General features: G+C 34.2%; 1 protein-coding gene across 1 annotated transcript in view; it reads left to right on the top strand.

Annotated features, from left to right (window-relative positions):
* The window catches only part of LOC111637897 (cholesterol 7-desaturase-like), a 22,231-nt gene extending 3,416 nt beyond the window's left edge, over positions 1-18,815 (top strand). Inside the window, exons 2-8 of the mRNA XM_023383501.1 lie at positions 2,789-2,991; positions 3,065-3,260; positions 4,626-4,814; positions 6,477-6,655; positions 6,740-6,973; positions 18,247-18,420; positions 18,513-18,815. Of these exons, the coding sequence (XP_023239269.1) occupies positions 2,818-2,991; positions 3,065-3,260; positions 4,626-4,814; positions 6,477-6,655; positions 6,740-6,973; positions 18,247-18,420; positions 18,513-18,668 (1,302 nt within the window). The 5' untranslated portion in view covers positions 2,789-2,817 and the 3' untranslated portion in view covers positions 18,669-18,815. The remainder of the gene's footprint in view (positions 1-2,788; positions 2,992-3,064; positions 3,261-4,625; positions 4,815-6,476; positions 6,656-6,739; positions 6,974-18,246; positions 18,421-18,512) is intronic.
* The last annotated feature ends 443 nt before the right edge of the window (positions 18,816-19,258 follow it).

Below are 19,258 nucleotides of genomic sequence, written 5' to 3'. Positions count from 1 at the left end.
TCGAACAAATTTTTTTATTGAAGCGTTTACATTTAACTTAGGCATTGGCCTTTCTCTTTTAATAATGTTTTCTTTTTCATTATACGATCTCGAGCCAAAACTTTTTAAAAATAAATTTTCAATATCGCAATTACATTCCGGATCGCTAGCCACGATATAAGGGCTAAAATTAAAAATAAAATTATAAAAACTTACTCGGTGAAATAAAATGTGTGGTGGATAGACATACCCGGTACAAAACATTTTTCAATTGTATGAATATACTTTTAAAGTAAATTATAATTAAATATAGCTTTGTAGTGAAACATACATAAAAATAACATATANACTCGATAATATAAACTTAATGTTCACAAAAGATATAAATATTTATTTTATAAAAAGTGAATGAAAATTATTTACTTGATGAATTTGAAGGTTTTAAACAAATTTTAGTAATAAAACAACTGTTTTATATTTATTTCACTTTGTAATTGAAGATTTGACTGAAAATTAAAGTACAGTGGTAATCGGTTAACGAACAGATCGGATAACGAACAAATCAGATAACGAACACTTTCGAGAAAGATTTTTATGTTCGGACAACGAACATATGATCGGATAACGAACACCTCACAGAATAAATACAAGAAGAAGCTATGTAAAATAATGAATACCGATTGATTTTTTCTTGTCTCAGGTAACAATTCGAAACATTTCGGAGTGCTGGAGGCGTCGACATCTACGCTTAAGCCGATTTATACCGATCGGTATTATTCTTCCGAACTTTGAAACTTTCCCTTGTAATACCAGCCTTTTATTTTTCTGACAAAACAATTCTTTTATGTATTCACGAGACTGTCGGGTAGGCACTTGTTAAGTTTTGCGTCTGTTTTTCTTTTCGAAAGGTGAGAGTATAATAACAAAGATAGAGAGTGGACAGAAGATGCCTAATGTTGCTAGGCAGTATGGCGCGAACAGGTGTACAGTTAGGCCGAAATTCAATTTTACTGTATTTAAGAAAAATACAGTATAATCAAGAAAACTCAAGCAGCTAAAGGAGTAACAAAAATCACATCTGAGAAATAAATAACATCGAAGTTTTCGTAATGGAACCTTAAACGGATCTGACGACAGAAAAACGCGCAAGAACTCTTGAATGAAGAACATTAAGAAACTCGGCGAGATATGTTTCCTTNTGTGATTTGTAAGAGTTGATGAAGTTGTTTTTGTGTGGATGCATAAAGTTTTATGTCGTCCATGTACATGAGATGTGACAGTGTAAACTGTGTTGTTTTTTCATGTCTGATATTGTAGCCATAATGCGTGTTGTTTATCATGTTGGATAATGGATTCAGGGCTAGGCAGAACCAGAGAGGACTCAAGGAATCTGCTTGAAAGATTCCTCGCCTAATGAATATTTCGTTTGTTTGTATGAAAGTGTTACTAACCCTGAGATGTAGTGTTGTTCTCCAGTGCTGCATAGTGTTTCCAAAGAATGCAGTAAGTGATGGATGTATTTTGTACATGCGTAGAATATGTAGCAGCCAACTGTGTGGAACACTGTCGAATGGTTTTCTGTAGTCTATATAAGCCATGTGTATGTTTCTGTGGTTATAGGGCATTGTCTGATTCTGTTTGTTCTTCCGGGAAGGAAGGCAGTATGGAGGTGAAGGTGAAGTCCTCCTCACGCTCAGTATAAGTACTCGGTTGTGGAGCAGCCGTTGAAGCGTCTTCTTCCAGCGGTTCGGTGTGTGGCTCTGCGGTCCTGTCCGTGTTATCCTACTGTATTATAGGTTGCATAAATTTTATATGGGTTGGTTCCTAATTTTTGTCTAAATCCAAATTTGACATTGGCTTTCCCCTTCAATCTGTTTGGTAGGTCATTTGATATGAACGTACAGTACGTTCCACTCTAAGGGTCAACTTGCGTTTTAATGGGAATATTATTAACCACTTGCCGTACAAATGTTTTTAAAAAAATTTTTAATTAAACATAAAAGATACTTTAAACTGAATAAAACGAAAGAAATGCGTTAATTTTGAAGAAAAAGCTTCAAACTTTATTTTTCATTGTCTCGCTTTTCTATGAAATTTGACACAAATGAGTCATTGTTTACACAGCTGGATGACCTTGAGAACAGCTGGTGTCGTATTTCCCGGAACATTCTCTAGACGTCTCGGGAAAAAAAGAGTTTAAAGTAGAGTGAATACTAGCTGGAGCTANCGTTGAATTTTCGTCGATGTTAAGCCTAACAAAGACTATTGTATCGTTAAAAATTATTTTTTTATTTTGTACAAACAAAATAAATATATTGAAAAATATAAAAATAATAAAAAATTATACTTTAGATGTTAATTTAGTATCAAAAACGTAAAATATTTGAGTAGCCCAAGACATAGCCAAAGATTACAGCGCCACAGCACTGGCGAAAATTTAAATTTGCCGACTGGAATTCTTTCGGATGATTGACGTTTCGGATGATTGACTTTCGGAAAATCGACACTCTACTGTATATGCGTTTGTTCTCTAAATATTTTTTTTTCACTCGTTAAAATTGACAATTAATCAACTTCCATTTATACCTATTAGTTTAATAAAGCATTATTTTTCTGATCGCTAATAATTAAAAAAATGATATTATGTAACAAATGTCAACGTGACAATAATCGTTGCTATTGAAACAGTGAATCCAAACTGCATCAATTCTAAACTATTAAAATAAACAGTTATAATAACCGTTTATAAGTGCTAAATTAATGAAAGCTAATAAATTATTAAAGAATGTAATTGAATTTTTTATTTCAGACATTTTCCAGGGTATAATTCAAACAAATATGTTCACCTTTATTTATGGCAGCGTAGCAGAGGAATTATGGAAATGTCCCTGGGTTCTGGATATGTTCCAATGCATCAGTACAACAATTATAAATAAACCATATCTACTGATTTTATTCTTTCTAATTATTCTGGTCATGTATTTTTCGTTATCAACTTATAATAGAGTCGTTGTAAGTATAATTAAAGAGGTATTTGTTGTTTAAAATATATTACTTACATTTCAACGGTAATTTATCGATGTAGGACATGACGGATATCGGTTATGAGGATGGAAGTATGAATGCAAGGGAATTACATAGAAAACGAATGCAGTTATTAAAAGAAACAAATAGATTGCGAAGTGCAAAAGAATATCCTCCTGCGTATCCAAATGGATGGATACCTTTATTAGAATCCAGGGATCTACCTGTTGGGAAGTGCAAGCCTGTTACTGCCCTAGGTAAGATATTCAGACGTCACATTAGTTATTTGTTTTCAATATTTTTTGTGATATAATCTTAAAAGTATCACACATTTTACGTATTTTTACTTTTTTCACGACATTTCAATAACGATTTTAGTATTTTTATTCGAATATAATTGGAACTGAATGGTTTCCATGGATCAGAATTTTGTATGGAAGTCTCTAGTAAGTTAATTGGAATTATATTACGGTTTTTGCTGAAAAGCGGATCAGATACACATCCCTTGTCGGTATTTCGTTCTTCATTAATATGGACCAAGTGCAATTTGAATTATTGGAAACTTAGTGTGACATGATTGTGATAGGTCTATCTTATCTTCATCACCATGTGTTACTTGTGTTACTTGTTATAGACCGACTGATATAATGTAAAATAAATCATTACTAGTTACTTAAATAACTATAAAATGGATACTATTGGTAATAAACAACTAGAGCGCTAACCATATAAAGAGATATTCAATACAGAAAAGTTATACTCGTGCATTAAAAATCTGAAAATCAAAACAGCACCTGGACATGATGCAATTTTTTATTTTATAATTAAAAATTTACCGACGTCTCTTATTAATTATTCGGAAAGGATTTTTAATGACTTGTATAATTTAGGCAGTTCTCCACAAGATTGAAAGGTAATACTATATATGCTGTTTAAACTATTCAATTCTATAATTATGAACGCAATCAGTTATGCTTCATCGATTGGAGTTTATCTAATTATCATAAATTAGATATACAGAACAAATTTATTCGTAAAATGTTCTCAATTGAATATAAAGTTCTAGGAAGTGCTTTCCGTTTAAATTTAAATAGATTCTAGTTAAGTCCATTTTTGCTAAAAAATATAATAAATTTCTTGTTCAAATAGTAGATAGTGAGGATTCACCAGTTATATTATTAAGTCAATTATATTAAAAAATCGTTCGTTGATACGCCGAGAAAAATCTGGGTAAGTCAACTAACACCCACTTTTAACAGTTTTGGTTTTTCGATTGATCCATTTACGATAAAATCTGAAACGTGTGATTGATCAATTCTGAATTAATTTATTAGTAAAGTTTGTATTGTCATTTTGTAGATATTTAATGCTTGATTATACTAATAATAAGTAATAACTTTTCACTATGAAACCTTGTATCTGTTCTCACTGTAATAACAATTGTTTTTGTAAAGATTTTACACATAATTATAGAAATACAAATTAATTATTAAACGGTATGTGAAAAAATGAGTATATACATTTATTGTAAATATACCCAATCTTTATTTACGCAAAGTACGTAAATTAATGATAATAAATATAAAAATTTTATGACAAAAATATTATTAATTACTTTACAGGTCAGCAATTCGTTATATTTCGTGGAAAAACAGGAACATGTTTTGTTTTAGATGCTTATTGCCCTCATTTGGGAGCTCATTTAGGAACGGATGGAAAAGTTCACGAAGATTGCATCGAATGTCCTTTCCACGGATGGCGATTTTCTGGACAGGATGGTTCTTGCGTGAAAATACCTTACGCCGAAAAAAGTAAGAACTACTAAAAATATATATATTTAATACAGCTATACCAATAATATATACTGCTGATTCGTACTTAAAACTGATTCTTTTAGCATTGCGAATAGATATGAAAAAAGTGCTTTAGTTTCACATCAACGATGATGGTTAAATTAATTTATTAAACGAAATTATCTGTGTAATTAATGCATTTAAATTGAGACAGTTTTCAAAGATCATTATTCACTGTAACATTTAATATGATAAATCACATTGAATCAGACATTGTAAACTATTAAATTGGCCACATCAAACAGTCTGCAAATTGCATAAGATATTGACCCTGTCATATATGCAGGAACAACATTGCAAAATCTTTGACAGAAAATAAATCTCACGAGAAGCAGCACGTTAATTTACAAACACTTTATAACTACACAAACAGCAAAATTCACACGTCGATGTAACAGGTTATTTGACTAAAATCGATAGCACAGATAAATTCAGCCTGATTATCACTGCTTTACAATGTAGACCTAATTCTACTTATGTAAGAAGACTACAACATACAGAAATAGCAAATAGATTAAAACAAATACATTACAGGCAGCTATGCAACTGGTATTTGCAACTGGTATAATATGTAGCGTTCACGCACTGACAATGTACTGTTGTGTACAATATGAGAATATAATACTACATTGTGTTAACAAAGTGATCAACTTACACTAGGTTACACAAGAAGTAATGAAGAAAATTGTATAAATCAACCAGGCAATTATTTCTAAAATGGTGAACTGACATAATGTGTAGTACTTAAAAATGCGTTACATCTGCGCGAAATTCGCTCTACATAAGAAAGATTTTCGTTAAAGTACTGGTTTGTTATCTTGCGAAGAAATTTTGATCTTTTTTTTAAGAAAATAATTTTAATTTTTTTATACCTTGACGTGTGACTTATATTTTTTACGATATTTATATTTTCGACAGTTTGCAAGTGGCTGTATAAGTTGCTACTATGAGCAACTGCGACATGTTTACTGTGGCATGTTCGCGACCAAAATTACAGCTCCACAGCTGATTCACATTTAATCGTGAGTCAATGACTTAAACAACTGTTCGATAATCAATGAAATATAAATAAAACCCTGTTCCAAAGCTATTAATTTTTGATTTGATCTCGATAACTAATTCCTGCAGGATTACCAAAATACATTAATGTAGCTCCTCTTCAGCATCACCTTGGGCAGTTAGCTGGCTGTTGTACATTTCATCGCTGCGTAGTGTTAAGATGGAAATTCAGATCGAATATGCCAGATATACTATGTGACATAATCTATACGTTTAAAGTTTTAATCGTCTACGTCATTGTTGCTGATGGCAGTCCCTTTACACATGTATTACAGCAGAAATAAAGTTTACCGTTTTTATAATAATTTATGCAATGCTTTTCTATTGTATAATTAAGCTTTTTATACGTTATACTAAATTTTATCGCAATTCTCTTCCGTTTATTGTAAAATTGTAGTTCGATTTACACGTGTCTTTTTTTATTGATTAACTAATTTTACTTTAATTGTTGCCTTAAAGCAAATGCACCATACGCTTATATTTTTCTACTGTTGGAAAGATATATTTTTCTTTTGAAGTAATATTTAAAAAGCACCCATTATCCAATGTATTTAAATTTAGTTCCAGAAGTTGCAAAAATAAAAGGTTGGGAAACGATTGAGCAAAACGGATTCATCTACGTGTGGCATCATGCAGAAGGACAACCTCCTCTGTGGAAACCTCCAGTTATACCAGAAATAGAAAATCGACTAATGCTGTTTAGAGGTCGTAGTGAACACATTGTAAATTGCCATATTCAGGTATTTATAACTATGCCAATAGATTAAAACTATGCCAAATGAATAAATGTATTATTTACGTTTTTTTTTCATTAAATACTGTAGGAACTTATAGAAAATCCAATAGATTTCACTCACATGAATTGCCTTCACAAATTTGGGATATCGTCTAAAATTATTCTTCATCCGGAAAATTGGTGGAAATTTTTTCATTCTATAATCAAAATGTTTCGCTCTCCAATGTTTGAAGAAAGTCTTCACTGTTACGAATTTAATGGCATTGTCAGTTTTAAATTGTTCGGAATATCTGTTGTACAGATACCATTTGAAGTTCAACAGGTAATTAATTAATTATAATTATACAGTACGGCACAAAATATTTGAAAAGATTACACATATAAATATATTCGATAAAACTTTTAAGATAGTTATCGTTTATTTTCACGAGTATGTTTTACATTATACGTACATTGTACAAATCGAACTTAAGAATGCGTAAATGACAGAAAGTATTGTGTATTTACAGAAAGAATGTCACGATAAAACACTTTTATAATATACTAGCAGGTGGGCCCGGCGTTGCTCGGGCAAAAGCAACGATATCTATTATAAAGATTATTACGTTACAGTCAACCTTACCCGTTTTCACAGAATGCAAGAATTGGGTCCCCTTGTTTCCAGACTAATTAGAAAATTTTTACATGGGTCTAAAAATATGTTCGATTTCCCGCAAAAACGAATAAAACTGCATCTGCGTGTTGCACGTCGCTTTCTCTTAACAATTCCATTGTTACGTCACATTATCATTGTTGACACTTCCATTGTTACTTAAAACTTTTATTGTTACTTATAACTTCTATTGTTACTTAACACTTCCATTGTTGATGGAAGTGTTAAGCCTTAATCCTGTCGCTTTCCCCCGTGGGGAGGAATTTCGAAAAATCCCTTCTCAGTGTGCGTTTTCGTAACGTACCCTAACTGTGTACCAAATTTCAACTTTCAACTCTTAACCGTTTGGGCTCTGCGCTGATTATTATTATTATTATTATTGTGTTGGATTTAGTGGGTTTTACTCGGTTCACACGATGGCTGTGTACTATGCCGGACCAGAGTCAAGGCATAGCAACCAAAACAAAACTAAAATTAACTAAGTGTGTCAGTGTCTGTATTCAGCAATTTCCTAACAATGTGGCATGTATTCAATATAGTGGCCTTCTGTAGTGTTATGTATGTATTTCTACTCAATTCTAATGTTCCCAGGCTTTTGTGTAGTGTGTGTGGTATCACACCTGTACAGGAGAGAACAACAGGTACAATAACTACCCTATCCATCCTCCATAGATGCCTTATTTCCTGGGCAAGTTCTGTGTACTTGCTAATTTTTTCAGTGCATGTGTTTTGTACATTGTGAGTGTTTGGAATGGCTATGTCTATAATGTATGTGATTTTATTGTGTTTGTCAATGAGTGTGATGTCTGGTCTGTTGTGGTAAATTGTTTTATCTGTGATTATGGCTCTGTCGTAATACATTTTGTGCGTGTTATTTTCCAATACTGTCTGTGGAATATACTTGTAGTATGGTTCGTGGATGTCTGCCAATTTGTGTTTCTTTGCAAGCTCTTGGTGTATTATATTTGCTACTTGATTGTGTCTATGTAAGTAATCTGTCTGTGCCAAGAGCTTGCAACCAGAAGTGATGTGTTGTATAGTTTCTGGCATGATGTGACATTTTCTGCATGTGTCATTTGTGAGTGTTGTATCTTTGAGTATGTGTTTTCTGTAGTTTTTAGTATTTATGACCTGATCCTGTATGGCAATCATGAATCCTTCCGTCTCCCCAAAGAGGCATCCCCGATCTAACCAGCTGTTTGACGCAGTTTTGTCAACAAAATCCTGGGCCAGGTCGTAAGGATGCCTGCCATGGAGAGCCTTTTGAGCCCATGATTGCTTAATGTTGTCTATGCTTTTTATATGTTGTGTCATGTCTGTATGTTGTGAGTGTAAGTTTAATGGTGTGTTATTTGAGTCTGCTAGAGTTACTGCTTTATGTAACTGTGATGTTTCTTGTTTCTTGTAGAAAAACTCTCGCAGTGACTGTATTTGTTTGTAGTGAAGGTTAACTATGTCAATCAGGCCACGTCCGCCTTCTTTACGTGGAAGGGTTAATCTTTCTGTGGCGGATTTAGGATGATGTTGTTTATGCTTAGTAAGTGTTGTTCTTGTTTTCCTTTGGAGTTGCTCGAGATCTGTGTGAGTCCAATGTATAACTCCAAAAGAGTATGTGAGTACTGGGATGACATATGTGTTTATTGCTTTAACTGTGTGTTTTGCATTTAACTGTGTTCTAAGTATAGCGTTTAACCTACTTTGGTATTCTTTAATTAATCGTTGCTTTATTTGTGTATGTTCTGTTAGTTTGGCCTGTTGGAATCCTAAGTACTTGTAGAACTCGCCCTCTTCCATGGATTCAATAACGTCTCCATTTCCAAGTGCAAAATCTTCTTTCTTCAGGATTCCTTTTTCTATGTGAAGTTTTTTGCATTTGTCTAGGCCAAACTCCATTTGTATGTCCTTAGTGTATGAATGTGTGATTTGTAGGAGTTGATGAAGTTGTTTTTGTGTGGATGCATAAAGTTTTATGTCGTCCATGTACATGAGATGTGACAGTGTAAACTGTGTTGTTTTTTCATGTCTGATATTGTAGCCATAATGCGTGTTGTTTATCATGTTGGATAATGGATTCACGGCTAGGCAGAACCAGAGAGGACTCAAGGAATCTGCTTGAAAGATTCCTCGCCTAATGAATATTTCGTTTGTTTGTATGAAAGTGTTACTAACCCTGAGATGTAGTGTTGTTCTCCAGTGCTGCATAGTGTTTCCAAAGAATGCAATAAGTGATGGATGTATTTTGTACATGCGTAGAATATGTAGCAGCCAACTGTGTGGAACACTGTCGAATGCTTTTCTGTAGTCTATATAAGCCATGTGTATGTTTCTGTGGTTATAGGGCATTGTCTGATTCTGTTTATTCTTCCGGGAAGGAAGGCAGTATGGAGGTGAAGGTGAAGTCCTCCTCACGCTCAGTATAAGTACTCGGTTGTGGAGCAGCCGTTGAAGCGTCTTCTTCCAGCGGTTCGGTGTGTGGCTCTGCGGTCCTGTCCGTGTTATCCTACTGTATTATAGGTTGCATAAATTTTATATGGGTTGGTTCCTAATTTTTGTCTAAATCCAAATTTGACATTGGCTTTCCCCTTCAATCTGTTTGCTAGGTCATTTGATATGAACGTACAGTATGTTCCACTCTAAGGGTCAACTTGCGTTTTAATGGGAATATTATTAACCACTTGCCGTACAAATGTTTTTAAAAAAATTTTTAATTAAACATAAAAGATACTTTAAACTGAATAAAACGAAAGAAATGCGTTAATTTTGAAGAAAAAGCTTCAAACTTTATTTTTCATTGTCTCGCTTTTCTATGAAATTTGACACAAATGAGTCATTGTTTACACAGCTGGATGACCTTGAGAACAGCTGGTGTCGTATTTCCCGGAACATTCTCTAGACGTCTCGGGAAAAAAAGAGTTTAAAGTAGAGTGAATACTAGCTAGAGCAATATTTCTAAATATTTTTAAAAAATTGAAATATTTATTGCAATTTCCGAACCCCCGACTTAATTAAACTTATATATAATAAAATATATTACTTTAAAAAATTAGAAACTATTGGAGGTCGTTTCTGACATTGAAAAGTCGATTTAAATAACTTTACCGTAGTTAAATCCGTGAACTACAACTTTAAAACGATTAATTAATTCTCATTTAAAAAATAAATAAAAAACAATTAAGCGTTAATCGCGCATCATTAAAGGTTCATTAAAATCGCGATAAAATTTTTTTGCGCGGGTAAAAATTTTTGAAGAAATTTGGAGACTTGAAAAACATTCCAAAAATCAAAAAAAAAAATTGGGGGACCGAAAGGACCGCATTTTCTGTAACGCTGTGTGACTTTCCCGAGCTAACTCGGGACCAGACGTTAATATTTTTGGCAGACAAATATAATATTCTGCCTTTCCACTTTGTCTCGTTCTCCTCTGTACTGTTTCCTCCGATATAATAATCAAATGTAGCCTCAGTTGGCGATGTTGTATATTTAGTAGTTGATATAGGGAAAGCTTTTCGATTTTGTTCGTGAGATAATTTATAGATTTGCCGCTGTTGATCTATAGGGAATCTTCGCTTCGGCTTGCGAATAGAGTAAGGTACGGTGGCACAACTTCTAGGATCGTGACAGTGTCGTCGAATTTCGACGCTTCGCACATTTTTTCCCAATGGGTTTGCGTCGTTTCCGAAGATTGCGATCGGAAACGGGTCCGGCATTGGTCAGGTGTTGCGTCGCTTCGCCGGGAAAGTCGTTTCGTTGACGTGCGCCTCGATCGTTGTTATTATTTTCTCGGCGATCAGGCGAGTTCTGGGTCCGGTTTAGGTTAGATCGATTATTCGGGTTATCAGATTGAAGATTAAAAGTAATTGGACGATATTCGCTACGCCTAAATGGTAGATTGTTACAGTTTCTGTTATTATAGTTTCTTTTCTCATTTCTTCTAGATGAAGAGTTCCTAGAGTCGTTTCGAGAGGGGGCTCTGGTTAAACTATCCATTCGAACTTTAAGCTCCTCCATTTCTGAGGTTAGTTGCTGTAGATCGTCTAATGAGGGTGAGGCATCTGTCGATCTTTCTCCTTCCCTAACTGTTCGTATGCTCTCGAGAAGACGTGCGTTAAAATTCTCTATCATATCTTCGCTAATAGCGGCTTTTAGCGCCTCGTCAAAAGTAGCAGGCTCCCGGGACATGGTTCGTTGCCTTTAACGTATATCGATTCCATTTAAAAATTGGGCCTTTAATCGGTCAATTCTTTAGTTTGAACTCTATGAATGATAGCAGTTTCCGGCTCCGGCGTGATCATTTTCTCCATTGCTAACGACTGAAGATGAGCGGCATACGCCTGCACATCTTCCTCCCTTTGCTGAACGCATGTATAAAATTTACTTAGTCGAAAGGGAAAGGGTTCGCGGTCAAAGCGCTCTATCATTAGGCGTTTGAATTCATCGAATTCATTTACTGCTTTAATCCGATGATTTTCCCTTACAAATTTACGTGCTATTCCCGTGAGTTTTAACTTTGACACCACTAGCATCTGTGCCTTTGACCAGGCGGCTACTTTGGTAGCGTCCGCCAAAAAATCAAAAAAATCGGTTACTCTGGGGCCTCCTGCCTCTCCAGAAAACACGGGTAACAAAGGTATTATTCCGCCTATGCCTCCCAATCTAATAGGATTCGGCGCTGGATTCAGATTTGGGTTGCCTGGCCCAGCCGCAGGTTTAGGTTGGAGATCGTCCTCCATTATATCTACTAATTATTATTTAACTTTCCTACGATAGGAGACTAATACCTAACTCGATTCGAATCGTCCGTGTTACTCGCATATGGCCTTTTTTTCGCCTCACCGAAGTTCGGAAAAAGTCGAAACCTTACTCCTGCAAACCAATATGTGAGAACCGAGGGGGTATGACTACGTCGTACCTCCGTGGATCGGCTTTCAAGTCGGAAGGACTTGCCCGCTAGTCAGAGATGGCTTAAATTTTCTTTAGTTTATTCTGAGGGTACGGGATTAACTTTTTTCGGTTCGAGTGGAGGAGTGCTGTCGGTAAGATGACAGGCGATATACGAGTAAAACAAACACCAATTTAACAAAGAAACAACGATTTATTAGTTTCTATATATACGACACAATAACTCTTATCTAAAGAAATTTCTGAGTCCCTAAAACGCGAAGTGCCGAGAGAGTTCACAAAAATTAATTCCAGGCCGTTTTATGGGCTTAGATATCCTAGAAAACAAAACTTAGAGCATAAACGTAGGGCACAAGTTATAGTTAAATCTACGGAAGCGACTCCCCGGAGGGGGGAAAAAGCGGCTTTTATCGTTTCGCGGTGGGTAAACGGTCATGTGACAAATTAGTTGCGAGGTAAAAGGTGTGCGGGGAAGTCAAAATTGTCCCCGGAACTCAAATAAAATGATGAAATACTATGTTAACTATTAACTTTTACGTTCTTAGTGTGGGAATATTGTCGAAATAGGCGAATGTTTACTTTGAAAAAAAAGGAAAGGTGGAAATTTCCCCCTCTTTCAAGGTAGTTTTCTGTCTCTTTTCTAGAAGAATTTAATTGGATTTTAGGAAAAACGGGACATTGATCAAGAAAAAATCGGTAGGAAATTCGGATTTTACATTTACTTACTATTAATACACTAATTCAAAGTGCATAAGAATGTAAAACACTAAAATCATACAAGTAAAAATAAAAAATTACTGAGATATTTTTCCAAATTCAAATACTCGAGCCTGCAAAAACAGACGACGTAATCTGTCGACAGAAACACTAAGATAAAACTGGACATTCTGTTTTATTTCCGTGTCGCGTGTACTAACGCACGAAAATTTTCGTGCAATTGCAACGCACGCCATCTAAGGAGCCGTCCATAAATTACGTAAGGGCGATTTCGGCCATTCTAGACCCTCCACCTTTTTGTAAGAAACCGTAATATTTTTTTTTTTTTTGATCCCTTCTCCTTTCCTATTTTATGTAGAGGAAAAGGTGGTATTATTGAATCCCAATTACATTTTAGTGAATTGTAAACAAGGTATAATAACTACACTCACATTTTTTGTGCGAAAAGTACTGGTAACTAGTAAACTAAATGTTCCTAATTGGATTTTTCGCTAGTGTAATTATAAGTTTGGTTTTTGAAGGCTTTTGTACAAAAAGTCCGAAAGTAGGCTTAGAGAAAATCGGGTGGTAATATGGAACCTTACTGTATATTTTCAAAAAAATGCTTTAATGTAGCCAAAAACAAATAGGAAAAGACAAAAAATGTTAAATAAATTACAAAATTATTTACTCCAATGTATTTTATCGCAAAAATGCTTTTATAATAGAAAAATATGACCTCCATCAACAATATATATTCCAGCAGCTCTTTTTCGATATTTTCAGACTTTCTACCTAGTGTCTTTTTCCCAAATTGCTCCGGACGAATGTCTGATTGCAAAGAGAGAGTTCGGAGGAGTTGAGTTCCATATTACTGTAAAAGCACCAAAGGGGTCCGTATTTCACGCATCGCCATCTCGAATTAACTTATGTCTGTCGAGACCAAAATTTAAAAAACGTGAACATCACACAGATTAATATGTACCTCTAAGTGTCTGGAACGGAATACATGCACCAGTGAACCTACAACTTTCTCGATTTATATTTTAAAAATAATTAAATTCACTTAGCATTCAAAACTTGTGAATTTTGAAAAAAACAAATTTGCTGATTAAATACGGACAACCGTTTAACTGAAGTAAAACGGGTTTTTCCCTCGCTATGGATGTCTGCCTAGTTCAGTTCAGCCACATTCTGCTGCAGTTCGCCTTTATTATCAGTTCGAAATGTGGTGGTTCCATAATACCCGCAGCGTTCCATAATATCACCTTCTCCTCTAATATTTTGCCATGATTTTATAGTAAGATTTTAACCGAAAAAAATAATTTTATGAAACCCTAAAAACCTTAAATCCAACATATACAATTATTAATTAGTAATTTAATATGTAGTATTATTTATATAAGACTTTATGTGAACAAATTTAAAAATATAAAAATTTAATGAATTCGAATAAACAGTTTATTTTAAGAACTTTATTACTTTAATTATTAACAATATTATTATTATTATTAATCAGCATCATACTACTTATTTTTATATTAATTTTAACTTTTACAAAAAACGCAAAAAACTTTGCCAGATGCACGTGTAAACAGAAACGTCATACAAAATAAAACATTAGAGAATAGATAGAAACCATATTCTGTTGCCATATTGATTACATTTTGGCTAAGGCCAAGAAAGTAAGCTACATGCTGCTAAAATATACTAGGTGCACCTGGGGACTAAATAATAAAGTTTATAAAACTCTATATACTGGGGCAATGTTTCAAAGTGCTGGAAAACTGTTTTTACTAATGTATCTCTGATATTAGCGTAGCTGCTTCTTTTGCCACTATGTATTGTAGAAAAGACTCTAAACTACTGCATCAGAACTACAAATGTCAAGGCTCAACAACGTTCTCTACTCCTATCTACGGCTATTCATATGCTACCACTTTGCAATTACTCTACTATCTCTGATCATCATCCTGTAAACAAGGTTATTTAGTGTCATCCGCTTCCTCTATGGATCTTTTTTTAAACTGATATATTTTGCCAAAAATATGTTAGTAGGTACAGATACCTCCCACATACTTCCATCTATCAAGCTGAAGATGATGCTGACTACCAAGCTGTTCAGTGGGCCACTTCACTACCAATCAAAACTCTATCAACATTTACAGTGATTCTCAGTCTGTCCTAAAAGCTCTATTAAATTCCAATTGCAATAGCAATAAAATCGCATATATCCAGCACCATATTAAAAATCATGTAAATAAGTTAACTTCTATATTTGTTCCTGGCCATACTGGCATACTAGGAAACGATAAAGCTAACTTTGAGGCTAAGTCAGCTGCAAAGGACACTGATTTAAACTACACTCGCATCCCTCTCTTACATATTAGCCTTAAATATTATATTCAAGACAACGCTATACAAAAGTGAATTGAGTAAAAGTAGTTGAGCAGTAAAACTAGTAGAATAACAAGACTTTATTTTCCTAGTGTTGAATGTAGGGTCTCATTTCCACTTAGATATTTTATGTTTGCCACTGCTAAACTACCTACTGAGCACGGTAATTTTAGAAGCTACCTGGCAATGTATAACCGGGCTGTAACTACTTTTTGCTTTTGCTGTACAGAAAACCTAGACACCGTCAAACATATGATCTATCATTGTCCAATTTACGATCAAGATGGACTTATTCTGAAATTAGAAAATTTTACGCTTGATTTCAGATGACCATGGCCACTCGATAAGCTTGTTCAGAAACTGCTGTTTAATGTTTTTACAATTATGTTTAAAAGATATGAAAGAAAAAACTATTTATAATTTCTAATTTCTAGTTTTACATTTTAGTTTTTACTAAAAGCCGAATACTAATGTAAATACTTTATTTAAGTTCGAGAAGGAAATATCGTCAACTGTATGAAGTTCCTTTGTCTCGTCCTACTATATTCGAGGTCTTGCACGTGGTCCGTTCTCTCTGACTTTCCAGAAGCTTCTGTCCTTATTTTCTATTGTTCCACGTCACTCCTTTTGTTTCAACCGCCTCCGGCTTTGGAGGGCCAACCACACCTTTACATCCCCCCGCTTTGTAGATCTAAGATTGGGTTGTTGTATAAACGTAACTTGGATATATAGACGGCGTCTGACGGTTTTCCCTTTTTCTCCCACTCTATTTCATATAGTACATTAGATACTTGTCTGATTACTTTTCGTAGATTTAATTTTTCCTTTGTAGATCGATTCTTGACAGGTCTTCGTGTTGTAGAACTAACCACTCTATCCATTTTTGAGGTTCTAGATTTGTCTTGTGGTTTCTTTCGTAATTTCAAACGGTGGAAAATGTAAACGGATAATCTTGTTGTTATTCCCATAATTGTCACCAGACCGATGAAGATTCCTATTAAAATGCCCGTTGTTAGAAGAATAGAGGTCGATTTATTTAAACATTTGCTGCTATTTGTCAAACAGATAAAATTTGTTGAATTATCTTGAAGGACATTCAGATCTGAATTGGACAATTCATCTGGTAATGTCTCTCTTAACGTTTCTTGCACTTTTCGATTTCTGTCCCTCAACCCATTTAAATCTTCAATATTATTCATTTCTGTTCTTTTTTCGTATTGAGAACTATTTTTATTTGTATCGTTATTGTTTCTTTCATAAATACTTTTAGGGAATTGGCCATTTCGTGTTGTGTCCTCGATTTTGATTTCATTTTCCTGAATACTTTTTTCCTTTGTCCCTTTTATTTTATGATTTGTTTTTTTTTAGATTTGTCTCCACTTTTTTACTTTCGTTTCGTATTTCGTTGTTTTCGACCTCAGCGAGATTTACTTTCCGCTTTCGTTCAGGCGGTTTTTGCTTGTTCCAACAGTCTCGAGCCCAATGGAATCTATTTTGATATCCCAAACTCTCACAAATCTTACAAGCGTTTGGTTTCCTTTTGTGTTCCGAATTAAATTCTTCCGTCCCATAACCAAAATTACTCCTTGTGGACTTATTCATTCGTTTTTGTTTTAAATTTTCTTCGATTCTTAGGCTTATTTAATAAAATTCTACAAAAATTTTTGGTCTTACGGTTATGAAGTATTCCGCCATTTCTCTGGGTAAACCTTCCATTATTAGTGGTATTATCTGGAAGTCTTTCAACTGCGCTAACTTCCCTAAACTTTTTTTTTCTCGAAATAGTTTTTTATTCCTATTTTTGGGTCATATTTCAACCTTACAAAATCCACGATGGGCTCGGTGGCTTGTACTCCAAATCTTCCCACGAAAGTTTGTTTTAGCTCTCCCCAACTCTGATCGTCCGCGTGTTCGACGTACCAATTTAGGGCTTCGTCTTCTAAATAGTCTCCCATTAATATTATTTTGTCCTTTTCGCTCCATTCCATGTACTCCGCCACCGTTTCAAATCTCCTCACCCAATTCTCTGCTTTAATCTTGTCGTTATTACCCCGAAATATTTGAACTTTTGGCTTACTTTTCGGTGATTCTTTATCTTTTTCTCTCCTATCCGTTCGTTCGGTGTCGTCTCCGTAATCGGTAATCCTTTTCTTCGGTCTCATCCTGTCGACTTGTAAATATTTTATGTAAGTTCGAGGAGGAAATGTCTTTAACTATATGAAGTTCCTTTGTCTCGTCCTACTATATTCGAGGTCTTTCACGTGGTCCGTTCTTTCTGACTTCCCAGAAGCTTCTGACCTTATTTTCTATTGTTCCACGTCACTCCTTTTGTTTCAAGCGCCTCCGGCTTTGGAGGGCCAATCACACCTTTACATATATTTTTAATTATTTAATTGCTCCGTCCTCTTTTCTTTGGCATGTTGTNCTAAGCATGCATTTATTTTATTTTTTGCATTTTAATATTTATTATTCTATCACATTACACGAGATGGCGTTAGTACAACGAGCGCTCTTAACAGAAACCGCCCAATTAAAGCCAAATTCAAAACTCCATCACTCAACGAGATCAAAAAATAAAAATAAGAATATTACGTAAGACGAGATCTATTATCCTTCTACCCCTGAGTAAGAAATCGTAAGAAATCCTTTACCCCCACCCACCCCAAAATACCTTACGTAATTTATGGACGGCCCCTAACCAGCCGTGAATATTAGCAGCTACTAGATTACCTGAAAGTGCTTTGTGGAATTAAGATAATTATTATAACAATTGATTAAAGTTTTATTAATGGAATTAATGAAATATCGAAAGGGCAATATTAGTGTAAATAGCCTCTTAAGAGTTACGTTACCTCTTACTACAATGCAGAAATTTTAAATGAGTCTAAAAATAAGCAATTGTTTAAAAATTATCAGTTGTCTATTGATATCAAATATATTTCATCTTTCAGATTGGCCCTGCAATAAACCATTTAAATTTCAAAGGTATATCTGGAAATAGAAAAATCGTATATGCCTGTATACCGGAAGGACCGTTTCGACAAAGAATAATACAGCATTATTACTTTCCTTCTCGATTTACAGCCATATTTGATTATATTTTCTTCTTTGCAGAATATTGTATGGTGAGATTGTGTCATTCTAATTCTAATTAACTAAAATTTGATAATTTACGCAAAAGTACTTATATTATTATTGGAAATATTTATTTTAATAGGTTGAGCGGGACATTCGTATATGGAATTACAAAATGCATTTGAAGAATCCAGTTTACCTGTCAGAGGATAAGACAATTGTGAAATACAGAAAATGGTATTCCCAGTTTTACAGCGAAAACAGCCCGAGGGTTGAAGAACAAAGTCTTAATTGGTGATTGGAAGTTATTTTATACTTTATAAAGCTTCTGACCGAAATTACATATATTTGTTAAACTTCAATTTTTATAATCGATTTTGAATTGTAGTTCGTGTTACAGACTTAAATATTCATGCATTACCATAAAATTACTATTAAAAAGTGAGTTATTACATGAAATTTTTTTTTTTGTATTTTAATATTAAAACTTTGTGAATGGACACTGCTTGCTGCGAAGAGTGTTAGTGAACATTTTTGTGAGCTTTTTACAATTTTTAAATTATGGCAAATATTGAAATTTGGATAACGGTGTTTGAGTTGTTGTTAATATCAATTGGGATAAAATTAAATTCTGCTGCTGTTGATCGTACTCCGCCGCATTCACAGATTCAATTTCGGCAACTACTATAAAACGACTTAGTTCTCCGAGTGAACCTTCCTTCAAGTCGGCTAGAGTATAGGATTTTTTTTTCAAAGTTAGCCTTAAGCAAGTATATTTCTATGGATATTACTTTATATTTGGACGACCGATTTGATAAGCTTTTTTCGACTCTAAACGAGATTGTTACGAGAATTGACTGGTTGGTTAATATACAGAATAAACACGAA

The sequence above is a fragment of the Centruroides sculpturatus genome, unplaced genomic scaffold (assembly GCF_000671375.1).
Source record: "Centruroides sculpturatus isolate CEXI.00-Female unplaced genomic scaffold, Cexi_2.0 scaffold893, whole genome shotgun sequence".
Lineage (NCBI taxonomy): Eukaryota > Metazoa > Arthropoda > Arachnida > Scorpiones > Buthidae > Centruroides > Centruroides sculpturatus.
The sequence above is the reverse complement of the archived record's forward strand: the minus strand, read 5'-3'. Positions and strand labels throughout refer to the sequence as shown.